The following is a 20,862-nucleotide window of genomic DNA, read 5'->3' as shown; positions in this document are numbered from 1 at the left end:
TTCCTATTGACGCCAGTATTTTCTGTTCTGACACTGATCTGCAATCATTAACACAGCGGGAATTGAAAGAAAAAGTTTAATGTGACAGAAATAAAGTACCTTTAAATAATATTTTTTGGGTGTCATAATAGATGAGCACCTATCCTGGGCACCACATGTTAAACATTTACAAACCAAACTTTCAAGAGGGATCTCAATATTAGATTTATTATGCATTAGATTTCACTACATCATTTTAAGAAAATAGATGTACTTTATTTCTATCTTTTCAACACATAATTAGTCCTAATATATTAGTTCTAATGTGGCAAGGCGTTGTTTAAAAGCTCAAGGAAATGAATGTTACAAGTGTTGAGTAACAGAGGTGGTAGTCAACTGAAACATTAGAAAACATTGTGACACTGATAGTGATAGTGTGTGTGCATGAGTGTGTGTGTGTGTGTTAGTGCCAAGAACCTAACGAGCTCACTTCACACCTAAGGTCGAACATAAGCACCAACAAGTAGCAGCAGATGTAACAATAAACATACAATGTGAAATGTTTAACAATGCTGTTACACATAGTTTTTGCAATGCATATAACATATATTGTAAACAATATTAATAATAACTTTCTTAAAAAAAAAAAAAAAAAAAAGCTGTTGACCAAAAGCTGGCTCAAGGCTGGTGCTTTGCGAGCAAAAACCACAATCAGACCAGCACACACCAACAAGGAAATTATGCTTGCCTATGCTTTCTTTTTTGTTTGTTCCTTTAAGCACGGCATGTAGCCAAATAAAAGTAACATTTCAGTACATTCCCAGAAAGAGTTCATTTCACTACGAGTCAGCTTCACTACGAAAGCTTAAAATAGCTTCCTATATGTTGAGCCTTTCAAAAATCCAACCATGAACACAACACTGTATTTAGTGTGTTGTATGTACTGAATCTGCACTTTGTTTAATGTGACTATATGATATACTAGTTGAAATGATAAGTAATGCAATATTAACTCAGAAAAAAACACATTTTGATCAAAGTTTCCAATGCATTCTTCAGTTTACACACCCCACAACAATTATCGCTGTTTTGTGCAGCTTTTATATTTTCAAGCTGAAGCAATACACAAAAGCTTATATAGGTAACCCACACAGTGTCCACAGGAAGTAACCCCCATGGTGTAAACCCCATGATCTACTTCTCCAGTTTTGGCTTTCACAGTTCTCTCACTTAGTCACACTTCAACCTTCAACATGAAAATGATGAACCTGTGGATGGTTTTGCTTTTTAAAGGTAAGTAAGATGAATATAAAGAATTAAAAAGAATTAAAATGCAGCCAATGCCTATTTATGACATTTCGTATGTAGAAAATTTAATTTAGTGTGGTTTTTACTTATGTAACATATACCAAATGTTTGCTAACATTTTAATCACTTTTTAAATGTTCATATATATATATATCTCACACAACATGCTTCACACATGTTAAGTGTGCTAATGAGCATTTATATTTCCATGTTACCTCTTTTTGTGTTTTCGTGTTAACGCCTCAATCTGAGGACAACCAAAATCTTCCAAATCTGTTCACAGGATGCATTTTGAACAATTTTAACTCTGTGGCGGCCAGCCTCCACCCAGAATGTGATGAAGGAAAAATCACAGCACATGTCGGAGAAGAATTTGTTCTCTTCTGCAAATATGACACGAGCCAATTTCTCGGCAATAAAAAGTACTGGTGCCGAGGGGACAACCGATATACCTGTGAGGTTTTGTCAGACTCTTATGGCATCACCAATACTGAAAAGAGGCACAGGTTGATAGATCTAGGAAGGAGAGGGCTGGCTGTAAAACTCACAAATCTCCAGCTTGCTGATACTGGGCTATACTGGATTGGAATTGATCGTTTATATACTGACATCTCAACTTCAGTCGATGTTATGATCACTCAAGGTAAGAATTCTTTTCTTGAAAGGCTGGAAAAAAGAATACTGAACATGAGCTGCTGTTGCAAATTCTTTCCAGGGTCACACCGATTCTTACGGTGCCTGTTTCTGTGTGCCAGTTCCAGTATATAAGCCAACACTTTGGCCCCTGAGCCCCTGGCCCCTGATGAACGAGCCAACTTGTTGGGGCGAGCCAGTAGCTGTGCGTTGTGGCAGCATGAAGGGCTCCAGTGTTCATTACAACTGGTATCAACAGAACACCGATGGAGGAGTCCTTCTTCGGAGTTCACAAGACCTGCACCTAACCTGTGGCACACTGGAACGAGACAACAATTATTACTGCACTGCCAGTAATGACATAAGCAGTCAAAGGAGTGATGTACTGTCAGTGCGTGTTCTGATGCCTGGAGAGAGCAACTGCATCTACATAGTTGATATTCAAGGTAAGAATACATGTCATATCATATATTCTATAAATATTGGCCATTTTGCTAACCTTCAATGCATTCATTCAAGGTGTTTCTTATTGAGATGCTTAAATTTTAACCTTTTTTTTATGTTTATGGTGTTTTATGTTGGTTATGTAGCTTTATTCATCATTTTGGGAATATAACATTCTTTATGCACTCTGTGATACCACTGTAACCACTTTGTGGTTATGTGTTGTAGGTTATTCATGTAACCTTTCATAAGGTTTGTTACTGTAGCTTTATGTGAGTGATTTGGACGTGGAAAGATTCATGGAGTGTGAGAGGAAGGGGTAAAGAGGAAGGGAAACTATTACTTGTTTTGGGAAAGACCAACGATATAGATATAAACAATTAAATAGAATAGACTAGACTACACTAGACTAGACTAGACTAGACTACACTAGACTAGACGAGAATAGAATAGCACAGAAAATAAGTACTTTCTTAATCCCAGAGGGAAATTCTTCCTTTTTCTGTAAATTAAATGTTCAACCTAACTCAAAATTTCAGTCTTTTTCATGCAATATTACTTGCAAAATTGTTTGAGAAATGTCTTGATTTATTTTAAATATATATTTTTTGGATTGCATGTGGCTTATAGATTGTGCTTCTTTAACATGACTTATAAGGAAACTAACAAGATAATTGATGAGTTAATGATGACAGATAATGGACCCTATAAATCAACTACATAATTTTAGTACTGTATTAGGTTAGAAGCACTGTGATGTAGTGGTTAAAATGTTTGCTTCACAGTGAGAAAATCCCTGATTCAAATCAGATTGGGGGCCTTACTTTTTTAGAGTTTGCATGTTTTCCTTGTGTGGGTGGGGTTTCTCTGGGTGCTGTGGTTCAATTGTGAAGTCCATTTCAGCTCATTTTTGACTCTAAATTGCCCATAGGTGAGAAAGTGTGGATGATTGTCTCTGTCTCTGTCTTTGCCCTGTTGTGGATTGTTAACGTGTCCCGTGTGTCACACCCATAATCAACTTGGATCTGGATCTGGATAAAGTTTAAGTAAAAAGATGGGTTTTGGTAGGACTGTTGATTTTAGGGACTCCTGCTGGTTGCCTCTATACTAGTATTTTGCGCCAAACCTTTCTTCAATATTCACTGATCATAATGCTTAGACTTGTATGTACTATTGCAAAATCCTTGTTGCATGAATTACAAGTTCAGAGAAGATTAGTATAGTAATAATCTTTTTTCCCCTTCATTTTCGATCAGGCCAACCCATCTATGACTGTGCAGACAGATTCCCCTCAACTACAATTGAATCTGTGACCATTTTCCAAACGACAACAGACGTTTATGCTGACTTGACAAACCAGTCTTTATCAATCAGTCAAACTGGTACAACTCTGCCTTTCAACAGGTAAAACATGTTTGCTGTTTTTTTATTCATTCTGATGAAAGTGACATCAAAGGTTGAAAACATCTAAATGATTGTAGCCTTTTCAATACCTCTACAACTTTAAGTGAAAATTTGTCATGTCTTTGTTTTTCAGATCATGGACTGAGATACCTCTCTGGTATAGATTGCTTCGTTGGACTCCTCTTGTCGCATTAGTTATAAGCATGTGCATTCTTAAAAGGAGAAAAATAAAACACAAAATATGGGGAAAAATTGAAGAAATTTGATGAAAAGCAAATTCCTGATTTAGTTCAAGGAGCTAAAGTAGCAAATCATTCTTTGAAGGTCCTCTTCAATCACAGTGGGGTTTTTTTTCTTTTTATTGTTCAAGGTTTTCTTTTTAATCGTGTCTTGATAAGTGCAGAACCATGTTTATCATGTTGTCACACAAGAATCATGTCAATATGTTTCAAATGAGAGACTTCCTATGCCAGTAATCACATTTCTGTTTAGACAACAGTCATCTTACCTAATGCTTGCTTGCTTTACAAAGTTCTAACATTCATATTTTTTAGGAAGGAACTTTTAGTATATCTGTTGATATTATCACTTTTTTGGGGGTATAGGTAAGTAACAAAAACCAAAATAAATCTTTTTTTATTGCAAGCTGTGGACAGTGTACTTTGACCTGTAAAATTAGAACACACGTTGATTTTTTTTGTTTTTTTTAATGAGGATAACAATCTAGGATTCTAACATATCAGCAAATACTGTTTAATAAATGGATTCATTGTGAACATGGGAATCATAAAATGTGGACTTATAAACGGAGCAAGAAAAAAAGAAAAGGAACGAATGTGCCTAAAACCACATTGTTTCTACATGCTACAGAAAAATGAGTAGGGTGAAGTTTAAACATATCTTGTTTAAACTCCTTTAACTCTGAGCACATCCTAATATCAACAGGTATATAATATTCATATTGTACACTGTATACTGTTTTGTATTATTAACTTTCCAAAGTGGCAAATCAAAGCTACAGACCTTGAGCAAACACAACACAGCTCCTTCTTCTTATTCAAACCAGCCTGGCTTGATTTATTGAGAAGTATTCTGCTTGTCTTGATGAGTCAAAACAGATTTCTGGTACAAAAGGACTGGTATTTTTATGAGGACTGATTCAGAGCGACATGCTGTATAATAAGGATTTTTATTACAGGATATGAGGAAATGCAAATACCTCACCCATATATTTGGAAACAAATCTTTGAAAGCAAAGAGATGGTGATGAGGTGTGTAATGGCATGTAAATATGTGATCTGAGCTGTTTTGATTGAAATGGTAAGGCATAGAAGAGTATAGTCAGCCTGTCTGAGCTAATTCAATGTAATTTATTCTGTCGAGCATTTAGATATTTAGTTGAACATAGTGTTTGCCACACACTGATTATCTATCAACTCAAATAATTTTCAATGAATATACAACTGTTGTTTGTACAGTGCAGTATCACAGCTCGGTTGCTCAGCATGCAGCTTGACACGGGTGGATTACTGCCCTGTCATTAGCTAAAATGCAATTTAGGATTTAGGACATGTTAGTTTAGCCCTGTGTTGTTTGGAACTAACTCACATGATCTCTTTGACCTTACTGCTGTCCTCAAAAGCTGCAGTTTAATCTGCACTCGCAATGTGGTTTAGGTTGAAGCCTGCTGCCATCTTTTGCAGAGATCAATCTAACTCTTCAAAGGGGGGGCTCTATTTCTGTGGTTAAGTGCTAAGCAGTTGTACAATGTAAATTTTTAATCTTTTGCTTAAACTTTGAAATAGTTCAATCATTAAACAGGTTGTCAATGCAATGAACATCTTCTTCATTTCTATCTCACCTTGGGAGTGTAGTAAGTACCACGATTTCCTAATTCCTGTAATAATTCGTCATTCTAAAGTTGCCCATAGGCATGACTATGAGTGTGTGTGTTTGTTCTGTGATGGACTGGTGACCTGTTCTGGGTGTGACCTGCCTACATCCAGTCAGCTAGGATTTACTCCAGCTCCAAAAAATGGATAGACGGGAGTTGCGGTCGCTCATCAGATCCCTGCCCGTGACTTTATTGCTCTGTTGGTTGGTCATGATGAATTATATGAGACAAGTGAACAGCAACTATATGGCTGAGGAACGTCAATCACATTAGTGGCAAAGCAGCAATGCAGAAAATAGACAACATCATTTTTAATGTTCTCGGCAACTTCAGATGTCATTGATTTTCATTGGTCTTATTTATTTGACCTGCTGAGACAGATTTAATGTAATCTCCCTCAGTATCAAGTAAATTAAAATAATCCGTTTCTAATCAGGGTATCACTGCTTTCCTTTTGCTGAGCAGCCTTGGCCTTGCCATCACTTCTCAGGGGGGGAGTAGGGCGGATAAGCTTCTGACACATGTGTGATTAGATACTCAAGATGGTGGTTGTACTTGTTTTCTACTGGGCACCTTTCTTGGTCTGTCACCTTTCTTTGTCTTTTGAAAGGAAATGGTTAAATCATGTTAATCTATAGATTTTAATTAAGCTATTAATTCCAAACATGTCAAAACCAATTACATTGTTCTTGCCTTGTTTGTGGACAGCCATATGTTTTTTACTTAAGTCCTTCTTATAAAAAATGATCTTAAGTCATGGTGACCTCATCTTTTTTTTTCGGGTGGGGGGCTGGAGGTGGTAGTGTAAATGTTCACTGCAGCTTTTCTGGACTGTGGAATCTTACAACCACAAATGTTTGTTCTACAAAACATTTGTAGAGGGTAGGGGCGAGGTTACTGAATACCTACAGCTTTTTTTGTATGGCAGGAAGTTCATTTCCTCATATTGTTCTAGCCTGGGTTTGGTCCATTACATCACTCTCTTTGAAAGCAATTTCCGCATTGCTACCACACAAACAAGGGGGAAGTCAGGACGAAGTAATTTGCCAACATTACAGGAGAAAGCAACATATTAAGAAGCTGCCTTTAAATCTCTTCTATATATAGTCAGAAAGGGTTGTTGCATGAGGCGTGAGGCGGAAACTCACAATATGAACTGATGTTACTGTAACAACCTTGATTTTAAAGTCTATAGATGTCAGAGCTGACCTATTTTCAGTTTATTTTACAAATCTGTTGATTGAGTACTACTGATGTTGTTTCAGCACACTGTATTATCGCTTCCCTCTTCGATTTTAAATGTTCTATGTATGTATGTCTGTATGTATGTCTGTATGTATGCCTGTATGTTTTCATACTTTGCCGCAACACTAATTGCCCTACAGGTACACAAATAAAAACTAAACTGAACTGAACTGAAAAGAACATGTTCTCTTATTGTGCATGTTTGTTTTCCGTAGTTTCCTTCTTAAGACAAAACACATGCCTTTAACGCTACTTGTTGACTCCACATTGCCCATAGTTGTGTGAATGTGGTTGTGTGTGACTGCCTGCCCCTGCAGGATCCAACCTGCTTCCCCCATAATCAGCTTTTTTTTTCTTTTTATATTATGTTTTAGTTGAATGTTGAAAGAGCTTTTTACATTATTACATGTGTTCTTGCTTCGCCCACTTTATAGATATATTGCAACGAATATATATCTATGAAGCACTGAACTGAGTCACTGCACGTCACACTTTTGACCACGCCCACTTCCGGGTCGAAGTGAAGCAAGGCGACCGGAGGCGACCTCAATCTACCATTGTCAGATTTGGCGTTTTCTGGAAAAGCCGGGTAAGTTACACCCCTGTCTTTGTCTCCAACAAGCCGCATCAGTGTAACAGGCGTCAGTAAACTAACGTGACCAAACAGTGAGTAGCTAATGTTTAGTCTTGGTTGGTTAGTCGAACTTCAGCTAAGCTAACGCATTGCGACGCTATTTTCCTCGAATTTTACAATGCGATGTCCTATGGTTTATTAACAGACTGACAGGAACACCGCTCCACGTGTGTCTATTACAAACAGGACGACGCGGTTAATTCGGCATATCTGTTTTTTTGAAGTTGAAGTGGTTTGACGTTAATTTTCACCGTTATTCCCGTGACGCGTTGCCGCCCACCGTGTGGTGTTTAAGGAAGTCTGCGGCTCAAAGTACTTGACCTCCTGCGTTCAAGGGCTGTGAGTTTTTGATCTGAATTTGACGTTTTGTGAGTCTGTGTTGTGTAATATTCGCCGTAGTGGTCAGTTATAACTCTCATTCCTACAGCGCCATGAACGTCCTTGCTCATGTGAACTGGACTGAAAGTTCTGTATTCCTTTGCCAAAGTTGACATATTTTAGTTGGAGTTTGGTTCTGCTGTTTTATAGCATATCTGCCTGAAATGCTTGGTACATTTAACGCACTCAAAGACAGGAAACAATTTATTAAAATGAGTTGTAATGCATCATTGAATCATCAACAAAAATAGCTTGAAATTCGTGAAGGTTTACCATTCTGGTAAACTGCTGTTCAGCCTTCCTGGAATACATATTTGAATGTACCAACCCACTTCACCAATGTACCTTTGTAATTCTTTTGCCTATATTTCATTTGTTTTTCACCAGAATCTGCTCATTGGTTCTACACGAATGATCCTGTAATGAGTGTCATTGCCTTCTTTTTACTGAGCAGTCTTGGCATTGCCATGACTGTTCAAGGTGAGTGCAGTGTTGTTAAGTAGCCTATATGTGATTAGAAACACAAGCTGGCGTTTAATCTTAAGTTCTCTTTGCACCTGTATGCTCCTCACTCGCTAATCAAGCGCTTCTGTCTGTGTTTATTTTTCTGTTATTGTTCTCTTTAGCTCAAGAGTGTTCCAGACCTGAGGGAGGACCTAACATGAATTTAAAGGACTCTGACATAAATTTACAGTCATTTCCTGATGGGACCAAAGTGACTTTTACATGCGATGTTGGCTTCAGGGCTGCTGGAGGATCTGCCTCCATTACGTGCACTGCTGGCTCGTGGAGTCCTGTGCGACTGATATGCGAAAGTGAATATTACTATTTGATCTCACGCTCAAAAATCGTATTGTGTTGTGTCATTGTCAGTTATTTTTGCAATAGAGATGTAACACAAAATAATGAAATGTCATTGAGAAATCAACTGGTTTTTCAACTTTTCTCCACTCAACTTAGTTTATATGCCTTTCCTTCAATTTTTGAAGATGCACCTGAGCTTACCAGTCTCATTGATACTTACTGGCTGTTTAAAAAAAAAAAATGGTTTACTCATGACATCGTCTAACTGTTTGCAAAGAGGGAACATAATTCTTACGAGCTTTCTTTTTTATGTGATAGTTAAGAATTGTGGCTCAGCTGGAGAGGTGGTCAATGGAAATGTTGACTATCCTGCTGGGACAACCTTTGGTGCTCAAGCTGTGGTGAAATGTAGAATTGGGTGAGTAATAAACTCATAGCCATTGGCTATGTCAAAATATTTGCTAAAACTACAATTGCAGGTACTGTATATTACAAAAAAATAGATTTTTTTGTGAATGGCAAAAAGGAAAAATGGCCATTGCTCTTGATTGCTACACGATGATATGATGTGATTGTAACTATGAAACTGTCTGCTCAATTCAGTTACATGTTAGTCGGTAAAGGACAAATCACTTGTGGTGACCAAGGATGGTTGGGAAGATTACCAAGTTGTGAAGGTTGGTATACTGTGCTTGTCGCATACAAATTCAAAAACTCAATCTGATTATGGTAGATGGACTACACTTGTATAGTGCCTTTCAGCAGCGTGAGCAGCCCCAAGGTGCTTTACATAGTTCATCACATTCACGCACACATTCCCCACACCATTAACTGATTATGTAGTAACGTAATTTCTATTTTGCAGTTACAACTTGTTATCCACCACCTGAGGTTCCCAGTGTCACTTTCACTCCACCTAAAGAATACTATGAATTCAGAGAAGTCATAGTGTTCAGATGTCAAAACGATCTAACACTCAATGGATCAACGTCACTGACGTGTTCTGAAGACGGAACATTTAAACCTGATCCTCCAACGTGCATCAGTAAGTGCTTTTCAATTGATTCTGAGCATTTTTCGAGTATTATTTTGCCTGAGTATAACTTCCATTTTCCTGTGTTTTGCCTGCAGGGGTTGAATGTCAGGCTCCAGATTCTCCTGTGAGAAACACTGAGTGGTCATCTGGTGCACGGCCTCCATACAGACACAAATCGACAGTGACATTGCAGTGCAAATCTGGATACAGCATGAGAGGATCAGCCATCGTGACCTGTGGAATAAATAGCGAGTGGTCCCCTCAGCTTCCAGTTTGTGAACGTAAGTCATACGTTGTACGTTTGTTCCTGAATAATGCTTTTATTATCACACTATCTGTGCTTTCATATCTAGACTTGAACCACCTTTTAATAAAGAAATGGATTTTCTGCTTATTTCATGACGAGATTAAAAGTAGAATTGGGAAAAATTCAATGAGGATTGTCATCAACTTACAATTTCAGATTATTACTTCAGTTCAAGTTGCAATGTCCTACTGGAGAGACGCTCGTGTAAAGGAGCAGCCAAATTGACACTGCAATATGTAGTTCCTCTGATAACGCGAGAAACCGTTAAGTTGTGGGCTTTGTGGTTGAGTTCTGGATGGAATCGCTTGCTTCACAGGATGTAGTGCGCTAAAATGTTGATTGATTTGGTTTATAGTCCTTAAGTTTCCCTTTCAGTTTGATTATCAGAAATGTGTTGTAGAAGATTGGATTTTATGTATTAAAATGGTTTGTTTCTTATTATTCTAGTCTTACCAATTGTGATGGTGATTAAGGGAGATCACTTAATTAGATAGTAATAGATCTTCATGTTTGTCCTTCTCGCAACTACTAACATGTCAACAGGATATAACATCAGTGGGTAAAAAAAAAAAGGTTGTTTCATCGAATTAATGTAATTTTATTTGTTACACACTTGTATCATCTACATAGTTTTCCAGCAGTCAGACCTGCAGTGAGCTGTGTGTGTTGATCTTATGAAAGGATGACATGTTTACTTGAAACAATGGCAGCTCCAGTGTGTTTGGAGCTGCCATTGTTCTCTGAAGTGTTTATTTGACTGAAATGACGGAAAAATGGACCAAGAATTGGATGTGTTGCCAATGTATTTAAGAAACAAAATGAAGTTGAATACTACCATGCTGAAATCACACAGACAAATGTATTTTTGTGAAGGCGAGGTTTAATTTGTCGTTTCTACAAATTCTCACGAATCCTGTTATCACACTTGTGTTTTTGCAGGCACCGTACCCCCAAGTAAACCTACCATCCATACCACGACGACCACGACGACCACATCTCCATCCAGCACGAAGGGTCCAACAGGTAAGGGTTTTAATAATTTCACCCGATGAAAGGGTGACTTGCAAAACCGTAAGGTCCCATATTATACAACATTTTCCCAACAATTTCACATAGTTTCATAGCTCCATCAAAATAGTTTTCAAAGTGTATTGCCCCAACTCTGGCCTTGGCTCTGAACTTCAGCCAAATCCAAGTCTAAAAGTCCACCAGTGAGCTCCACTGAGAACAGCCTGTTTCTGAGTCTGTACTTTAAAAGCTAATGAGCCGTGTCTGTCCAAGCCTACCCCACACTCACGCGCGTTTGCAAGGAGAAAAACTGATGCCTGCTTGTAATTTTAGAGGGCCGAGCTCATCAACCTTAGGCAGGGTCAAAGGGAGTATCCACTCCCAGAGGGAATGGTTATTTTCCTGCATGATCTCGTGAAGGGAAAATCTCTGATCCACTTGTATGAGTGTGATTTGTTTCAAAATGGAGCAAACAAGTTAGGGAGACGACACTTTTTCCACTTCTGAGGCCTTGTGGACACGTATTACTGTTCGAAAACCATAATGAAGGGGATTTTGCTTGATAAGACTTTAATCTTCTCAAGCTGCTCAAAAACTTTTACACTTGCACCATTGAGGGCATTTTGACTGAGAACGTTATCACCTGGATGGGAAACGGCACCCATCAGGACTTCTTGGCACTGAGGAGGGTGGCCCACTCGCCATCAGAACAACTCTCCCCAACCCGCAGGACATTTGGAACAAACGGTAAAGGCCAGGACCCACCCCAGCCTCAGACTGTTCTCTTTGCTGCCGTCAGAGCTGAAGGAAAACACAAAGGGGGCTTTTCCACCAAAAAGAACCAGGTGCTAGTTTGGGGCCAGGGCAGGATTTAGCACCAGTTGTTTTTGTTTCCAACGGCAAAGCCCTATCAGGGTCTAAATATGTGTTAAGTCGGCTCCAAATTGTTGCTGGGCCAGAGAGAGGCGAGACCGGGATCTGCCACGTCATCAGCTGGGTGCAGTTATGGCGACCTACGAGGTGGAAGAGACGCTGTGCCGGCATTTTGAAATCTACAGCAAACATTGTCAAAAGCAAGATGGAAAATACAATGAGTGTACAATGTGGGTGTACACAGCCAGTAGCATGACTCGCAGAAAAACACCATTGTTGGTGTTGGGTGGACTTCATTCGACGGGCAACGTATGCTTCTTCTTCGTATTCCTCACCCTTTTCCGGGAGTTCAGATGACTTTCAGCACATTGCTGCCTCTCGAAGGTGCTCCACAGAAGTGCTCGGGGCTTCGTATGCAGTGACGCAGCTCTCACTGTAAACTTTATTAAATAGAAAAGTCTTCATCGTCACCTTAAAAATAGAGACTTGTTTGATCCCACAAAACTGAAACTGGGACCTGGTTCCACATAAGACGAACCTTAAAAATAGACACTGTTTCATCCCCCATAACTTTCTCCCACTGGCTATGACGACCTCTGCCTCAAGCCCCGTGTGACCCGAGCCCATCAGGGTGTTGATGATGATCTGAAATACACTGACAAGGTGCATGTAGATAGGTTTCAAAAGACAAAACATATTGACCACCTTACTTCTATGATGTCCTCCATTCGATTGTTCATCTTACTTCTGGGAGTGTAACACCAAAAACATAACCGATGAGTCTCAGGTCCCTCTTCTTGATTCCTGTGACCTCCTCGATCTCTTTCAGTAGCTTGAAGATCTGTTGCAATACAGAAGAATAATAGTAAACAAATTGAGCTCATGTTACGTAAAAATACTCAAACTTGATTGAAGAGATTTTTTATTACCTGCTGGTCACTGAAAGGCATTTAGTATGTTTATAATATATAAAATGACTTTGAAGGACAAATAAAGAAAATGCAAAGATATTTATTTGGATCTTTATTACAACACTTTTGCTATTAATGAACAATAAAGGTCAATTAAATGTACATTATTCTTCATTTTAATCATCATACATGTACTTTGCTTCAGCTTGACTTCATTGATCCACTTGGTAAATCTTCGCTATTCCCGTTTTGTCTTTATTTTTCTAGACGGTGGGGAAAACCTTCCTCAAACCCTGGGTATTGTTTTTGGGGGTAAGTTTCAACTTCTCAATATTCTTGGACCTTTAGATAGAGAATGTAACAAAATATTTGTTTAATTTTTTTTTTTTTTTTTCAATCACAATGGCTTAACATGCATGTATGGGGGTTTTACTGTAGAGTGCAGGACTCTTTAGAGATCATCGTGTTATTTATTTTTTTTACCTGGACATACTATTCTAAAATGGATGGATGTGTTCCCGTCATGCTGTATTTTTATATATTTTGGCAAAAATAACTATTGACTTGTGCATTCAGGAGAACCCTTTTTTGTCAGGCTCGTAACCACTCATTTCTATCCCCGTCATCATTGTGAAATACCTTTTATTTTTTTCTCAACAAAATAGTCCTTATTTTTGTTGCTGTCATCACAATCGGTGGATGCTATTGCTGTGGAGTCCCAGGGTTCATCAAGAAAAGAAGAGGGTAACATGTTTTATTAAAATTTGTCAAACTAACCCTTGAAACAGCCCCTACCTCTATACCCACCTTTCCATGTTTCGTTTGCTTCTCCGATCAGCCATTAACAGTTTTTCCTCCTGGTCCTAATCTCTTCACATACTTTGTGCCCCAGTGTTTGCACCCAGTCAGCAGTTTTCTTCCTGCCCGTCCTCTTGGCTGTTCAGTGTTGTCAAAGGATGCATGTTGTAATTTTGGTTAAATGTTGGCTTCCTGGTTAATGTGTTTTCTCTACTTGTGGTATCAATATTGTGCTCAGCATTTGAAACGCTCTCCTACACAGTGGCAGGTCACACAAGTCCAAAATAAAATGGAAGGCCGCTAAGAGGAAATGACAACGCGTCTTATCTTTTTGGTGTGTCTTTTTTTTTTCTTTTTTTTTTTTAGTTGTGATAATTAAGAGTGCCTGCCAGTGCAGAGGTGGGCCACATCTTCCACCAAAAGAACAGTTTTTGCTCCTAAATAAAACCACCACCGAACTTTTCATACCAAAACTGTGGTTTATGCCAGTATTTATGAAAATTAAAAACTACATTAAAGAGCTGGTGAGATTTGAACTCTCTCAGCCCTTTGATCTGTTTTTTTTTTTTTTTTTTTTAAGCCATTTTGATTGTTTGGGCAATTTCAGTGGTTTAAGCCTTTTTATTTTAACCATGCATGTTTTCCAATGTACATCAATCAGATGATGTAAATGTTTTTCAAACTGCACGCAATCTACTGGCACTATCGTCACAGTTCACCACTCATGTGTTGAATGTAAAAATTGGTGTCCTTGTTGCTAAGCAACATGCTTGCACTCACATAGCCAGACTTGTCCATGGCCGAGTCTATTATAAAGTCTCACAATGCTTCTTCAAGGTTATATTACACAAAATGGATCAAAATCCTAAAATATACAATACTATTTTGCGTGATTATATTTCCTGCTTTGTATTGTTGTGACTCATAGGCAAAGTGTTGGTGGTTGATGTGACACATTTCTGGTAACGCTGCTCAGGAAACATTTATTTTTATGTCTGGTCACATTTCTAATTTAATGAGAAACCTGCTGTGTCGGAGAGTGTCACCCATATCAAGTGTAATGCTTCACTTCATATCCTCTGAAAAATAATCAGGATTGAAATTCCCATCCTGACGTTGAATCCAGTGATGGGCAACTTTGAGCAGATTGGGACCAAGTTGTGACTAAGCACCTTTTCTTCAGGAATTATTGACATTATGATTACTGGAAGAACTTCAGATTATTGAGTGTTGCCTCCAGAATATAATTAATAAATCCACATGCAGATAGGTGTTTTTGGCCCCAAAAATACATTTAGTAATATAGTAATTACAAATGCTATCTGTCTTGATGCTCAGAATGACATTTCTGACACCAATTTCAAAACTAAGAGGTAAACTGAGGAATAGACTGCCCTAAGGATATGATCCACACGAGCCCCACTGACTGCCGAGTTGCCCACGTCTGGTTTCGGCATCAAAATCTGAAAGTCACGATCATCTTCAATCAACACTTGATCATGCGACAGTGTTTGGTCATTTATAATCACACATTTCAGTTTTTATTACACATAAAAATGGCAGATGCGGCCATAATGCAATTATCAGGCAAGTGACTATTTGCTAACTTTTATAATCCTTCCTATGAAATGCAACTGTTGGGTTCAAGCATGAAGTACCACAATTCAAATTTAGGTTCCTGCATTGCATACATTGTGGTAATGGTTTGATCTAGTGGTGTTTGAGCAGTTTTCACAGAAATGCAATGTGAAATCAAACTTTAAAAAAAAAAGTAGACATGCTAAAATATGTGTAATTTTCCGCTTTTCAACAACTGCAATTAAAATCAATAAATATTGACATATGCCTCAACAACACTGCATTGCTCTCTAAAGGGTTGACACATTCACATGGCCAGAAAAAGTCTTCAATGTAGATGACTGAGCACAAAGCAGTTCGATGAGAGTTAAAAGAGAAAAGACTAAAGCAGCTGATGCTCTCGTGAAGGAAGTGCTAATGTTTTACATCTTATCATGTCAACACCCACATACATCCCAAATGGTCCAGCTGTAGGAGATGGGTGTCTAGTTGCGAGCAATGCTGTTGTGCGTATGTGAGGTGTCGGTGTCGGAGAGTGGTGTGTGCAGTCTTGTGGTTGGTTTTCCTTCGGAAACTTCCTTAAAACGCTTGCAGCTTGTTTTCCGTCTTGTTGCACTTTAGCAGTGATATTGACCAGTTATTGCTGGATTACAGCCGGAGAGACAATACTGACAAAGAGGCTCCACATGATGGAGAAGATGTAGCACTCTCGGTAAGAAGATGGCTCCACAAGTACACTTTTAAATGATCTGAAATCAGCAAATGTTTTGACTCTGACAGACGTTTTCACGTTTTGTGTTGATTGTGTTTATATTCGTCAAATGTTTGTGTTCAAAATGTTCTTCCCCTTCACTTCCACATCCTGCTTGGGTCATCACTTGATCTGTCAGATCGCTTCCTTGTTTGAAAAACAATCTTTTTTTTTTTTTTTTCTCCGTTAATTCACAGGTCTCTTGGTAATTTTACACTTTTTTTACACACCAAAAAGCCAACTAATCTCTACTACGTTTCCCTTTTTCTTGTCTTTCTGTAGTAAGCGCAGCAGTCCTGTTAGCCCAACAGTACTTGATGTGAAACTAACTGCTTGAGAAGAGGAATGTCCCCGGACCCGTCTTTGAATGTACCGTCTCTGCATTTACATCTGGACAGCCAGAATTGATCAAAGCTCCTTGAGGATTTGCTCCTAAATACATGTCTGAAACCCATAAATCTTCTTTAATGAGACTTTTAAGTGGAAGCACCGAGTAGATGATTGTGATTTCCAGCTTCACTTCCACTCAAAGCCACACTGCTCTTTATATTTCAGAGATGTTTGAGTTTGTTGTATTCTGGTAATTATGAAGAAATGAGCTTTCATGTTTATCAGAGACTTGAACTCCGCCTTGATTTTGATGTTTTGCACTATCGCGCTGAGCACAGCTCGACTTTAACCAGTGAAGAGCAGTGAAACTGATGTCTGCACATAAGCAAAATCAATCCAGAATATTTGCTTGATTTCCCTTCAATAGAGTTGTTAAGATTGCAGTATGTTTAAACTGGCTTTTTATCTACTAACACAGCTTGTAGCAGCATAAGTGCATCAGAAATTACACCCCTTGTGTAACTGGGATGAAGCTTTATATGTGCGACTGCATCCCAGAAATATAAACTGAATTTAATTCAAGCAGTGAAACACCCATAGATTTCAGATTTTCATGACTTTTTTTCCACCCAATTTTTTTTAGTGAGACTTTTTTTTTTATTGCTCAAAAACGCGGACCAAAAGTCTGGGATTTGGTGTTTGTACGTTATGTACGAGTCACAGTTCTGCTGCTCATCCAACAAATGCATGTCCTTACAAATGTGGAAATGGGAATAAACAACATTTTCAAAATGAAATTTTGATATAAAGAAGCATCTGTTACAACAAAGAAATAATCTCCCAAACACAAACTTCCTTTTTTACATCTGATGTGGCGACTGACATCTTTCTCGAGATGCACTTGTACGCAAACCTCATTAATCAATACAAATAGATTAATACATACATACATAGGGGTCTGTAATACAGTCCCTGTCATAGTGCCTGAATATAAGGTCTATCTCATGCCTTATTTAAAAGAACAAAAAAAAAAATTAATAAGTGTTTTAGCTTATTATGTTTGTCTGTAAATGACATAAATGTTGGGTCAAGGAGGCTCAGTGGTCGGCAAACTTTAGTCTAATTTGTATATTATTACCCATGTTCAATGATAGCACCTTGTTTTGTTTTTTTTCTTCAGTTCAAGTTAAATGTTCTCGGCATGAAAAAAAAAAACCTTAACTAAATATGGTTGTATATTTCAATTTTTCTAAATTATTTGTGCAGCAGTTCTTTTTTAATATTTGTTGACCGCTTATTGTTGAGATGAAGAAAGGTTTGTCTGGTTATAGAAATGTGTATACAAATGTCATTTCTCAAAAGAAAAGCGCACTTGCCTGGCTTCGTCTGTATTTATTTGAAGAAATGTATCAGAACAGCTCAATAAGTTTTTGTATTGTTTTTGGCTCGTTGTAAATCTGTTTATACTAGCACCACTTCGTTTGTAGTCTCGTATGAAAATAAAAATAACCCTGAGAAAACAATGCAGGCTCACTTTTTACTGTTTGTGCAAAGCTGCAATGGTACAAAGAAAAAGATTCATACATGTACTCTGTGACACAGGATTTGAAAATGGCTGTTAAGCAGTGGAGGCAAATCCATAATGCAATGAAAATACATTCACATGATATTAAGTCAAGTTGAAATTTATTCATGTATCACATTTGAACACGATTCTTATTGACCAAAATGCTGTTTAAAGATGGTTATAATTATAGTTACATATAAAGTTATAATAATAAAAAAAAAAAGTTAAATGTGGTTTTGATTAAAAATAATAACATTAAGTTCATTTGATAAAAGGATAAATTTGGCTTTATGTATTGTGAAATTCCGTGAATTGTAATTAACTGGAGCCGGAGGCCAGTTCAAAGACTTAACATTGAACTGATGGGATGTCCCACAACAACAGGAAATGCTTGATCACCACATGTTCATTGTGCACCTGCAGTGAATTGGTGGGATCCGGTGGTTACCAATGAATTCTAAAATTGATTACAATCCAGCCCAAACAGGCCGGTTACTCGTGTGACGTGATCTCACTGCTTCCTTCCAGTTCGCAGGTTTGCGGCTGCTTTTTGCACGACCTGCAGGCCACGGCGTGAAGACCGGTCCAATCCTTGGTGGGATGTTCATAAATACATATGGATGACTCCCTCAAAGTCGTTCAGGCAAGATAACCTTTAATTCTTTCCAGAGTCGCTGGAAAAAAATCCTGCCCAAGGTGTCTGGGACACATTTGATATTTAATGTGACACTTAAAGTCTAACAGGAAGTTCAAGAGCAAAAACGTGCTGCTTGATGGTGTCGAGGTTTTTCACGCTCTCCCTGTGAGTAGAGTTTGTCACACAGTCCAAAACTATTCGTTAGAGTTTTTCTGAACTACCAGTTAAGTGCTAATGCATGTGGTTGTCTGCACTGTGAGGGACTGACGACCCTGCATTCACAAAACAGACTAGAAGTAGAGCAAACACATTTTTCAAGTCTGATGCACACTAAAACTCCACAACGTCAAGTAGAACACCTTTGTTTCAAAAGGATTTAGATTATATCAGAAATTTAAAAAAAGAAATACATTTTTTTATTAAACAAATGCATATATATATATATATATATATATATATAATATGGAAACAAAGTTGAAGCTGGATCAGAAATTCTTGGTTAATTTGCATATGACAAATGAATACAATCTATATAAAACTCATCTCATTGACGAGATTAAAGCAGAACGTGTTCACAGTTCAATAAGTAGGAAGATACGTTTGATTACAGGACACTGCCACCTTGTGGCCTTAAAGAAATCATTCCAGTAAAGTACATTTGAATGACTAAACTTGTCTGGAGGCACCATGTGTATGAACTCTATTCATGAGGAAACAGTTTAATTGACAGTACTGAACCAGATACAATTTAAAGTTGCCTGTAGATTCATATAACAGATTTCACAGGTTTGTGAGGAGAATTTTTTTTTCATCTCGTGTTGCATTGCTATATTGAGACGGTGTTTGTAATATTTTGACATCACCATTAAAATGCATGAGAGGAGCAGAAAAGTACAAACATCTGTACAAAATGAAATAGTCAAATGATTGAATTTAAAACGGCAAGATGGTCCAAGTTTCCCCAGATTGTGGCGCACTGGTTGGATGCGAGTAACAAGACGAGGTCTGTCCTTCATTGTAACCGATTTCAAATGGTGCTAGAAACTGAAGCAGACTCTGAACACCAGAAGAAACCGGTCAACCTTGGAGAGAGGACAAATCATCCCTGCAGACGAGGGTTTCTCAGCTGTTTTTTTTTAAAGATGTTATAATGGGAAGCTTCACCGTCGGCTGATGCTGGATGTTGAAACGCACTTCCCACCCAAAGAACACTGATTTCAAATGGTGCTAGATGGATGACAATACTCTAAGCCACCATCTGAAACCAGCTTCCTAGAGGGGAACTTCTGATGGAAGTCGCACACAGGCTGGAAGATAAAATCGACGCCGGCAGAAGACAATCGTGAATACAAGCATTTCAACAGCATCACTGAAATGTAAGCATAACTGGAAGGACAAAGGAGAAGTAATGCATGAAGCAGTGACTGATATGGCAAATGTCTCAGACTGAAATCTTACCTGTTTTATTTTTTATAAATGTGGCACACATTTTCACCAGAATTCTTCTTCGAAACACATTTTGATGGTTTACGCCAGTCACTTTAAAACTGCAGAACTGCACGGCCCACTTGAAGATTCAAGAAATCCCTCTGTGGTCTAGCCAAATCTCGATATTCATAATCTGATCAAATTATAGGATCGAGATGAATTTCTTTCAAACATTTGTTGCAGAGAGAGAAAAATTGAATCTGGACATAAGAAATAAAATGCATTTTGGCTGATGCTGATATGTTGATGTGTTCAAACTGACTTGCGTCATAAAACGTGACAGCAACTTCAAGAAAAACATGGATTAATATAAGTCAGTCAAAAAATACACGTTTTTTTGTTCACTGTTTCAGATGTGCATAGGCCTGTTAGTGCACGCATGCTCGTACACATGCGATCAGTCTCAAGACTTCATGGAGGACTTTTTTTCCACAACATTCGCCAGAAGGATGCTGAATTGGCTGCAAAACTTCAAATTAAGCAAATGTGGGAACTGTAACTAAAATATTCTGATTTATATGTCTTTATATTACTTTTTGACGCACCAGGCTGGTTAGTTTGCAACAGCTGAGTCTACATTTTTTTTGTTTATTGTGAGTTATTCATGTCTGCAAAGTTGTGCTGATAGAGACTGCAGATCAAATGTACGCTTTGCAGAGTCTGAGGTCTGTGTATGGGCTTGATAATTGTGAGATGATCTTTTTATGTATTTCTGTTTAAATGCGGGCTCAGTATATTCTCCTGTCTGCTAATTATGATCATTAGAGGATCATTAAATCATCCGATGTCAGTGTGCCATGCACATAGTTAGATAAGTGCAATGTCACTCAGGCTGGCCTGAATAGAAATGTATTT

General features: G+C 38.1%; 1 protein-coding gene across 1 annotated transcript; it reads left to right on the top strand.

The window, feature by feature from the left end:
- The first annotated feature begins 7,422 nt into the window (after positions 1-7,422).
- LOC308130872 (C4b-binding protein alpha chain-like) lies at positions 7,423-17,838 on the top strand. The gene is made up of 12 exons (XM_080497378.1): positions 7,423-7,496; positions 8,307-8,399; positions 8,546-8,734; positions 9,042-9,141; positions 9,327-9,400; positions 9,589-9,768; positions 9,855-10,040; positions 11,006-11,089; positions 13,126-13,170; positions 13,524-13,602; positions 15,889-15,946; positions 16,268-17,838. The coding sequence occupies exons 2-12, from the start codon at positions 8,342-8,344 to the stop codon at positions 16,268-16,270; spliced, it is 1,056 nt and encodes a 351-aa protein (XP_080353504.1). The 5' UTR covers positions 7,423-7,496; positions 8,307-8,341; the 3' UTR covers positions 16,271-17,838.
- Positions 17,839-20,862: the final 3,024 nt, after the last annotated feature.

Source organism: Blennius ocellaris, assembly GCF_963422515.1.
Source record: "Blennius ocellaris genome assembly, chromosome: 5".
Classification (NCBI taxonomy): domain Eukaryota; kingdom Metazoa; phylum Chordata; class Actinopteri; order Blenniiformes; family Blenniidae; genus Blennius; species Blennius ocellaris.
The sequence above is the reverse complement of the archived record's forward strand: the minus strand, read 5'-3'. Positions and strand labels throughout refer to the sequence as shown.

Excerpts from the sequence above, each read along its gene's own strand:
- LOC308130872 (XM_080497378.1), top strand. The coding sequence starts at position 8,342 with ATGAGTGTCATTGCCTTCTTTTTACTGAGCAGTCTTGGCATTGCCATG. Across the intron at positions 10,041-11,005 it reads TCAGCTTCCAGTTTGTGAAC|GCACCGTACCCCCAAGTAAA; the intron begins GTAAGTCATACG and ends GTGTTTTTGCAG. Across the intron at positions 13,603-15,888 it reads TTCATCAAGAAAAGAAGAGG|CCGGAGAGACAATACTGACA; the intron begins GTAACATGTTTT and ends GCTGGATTACAG.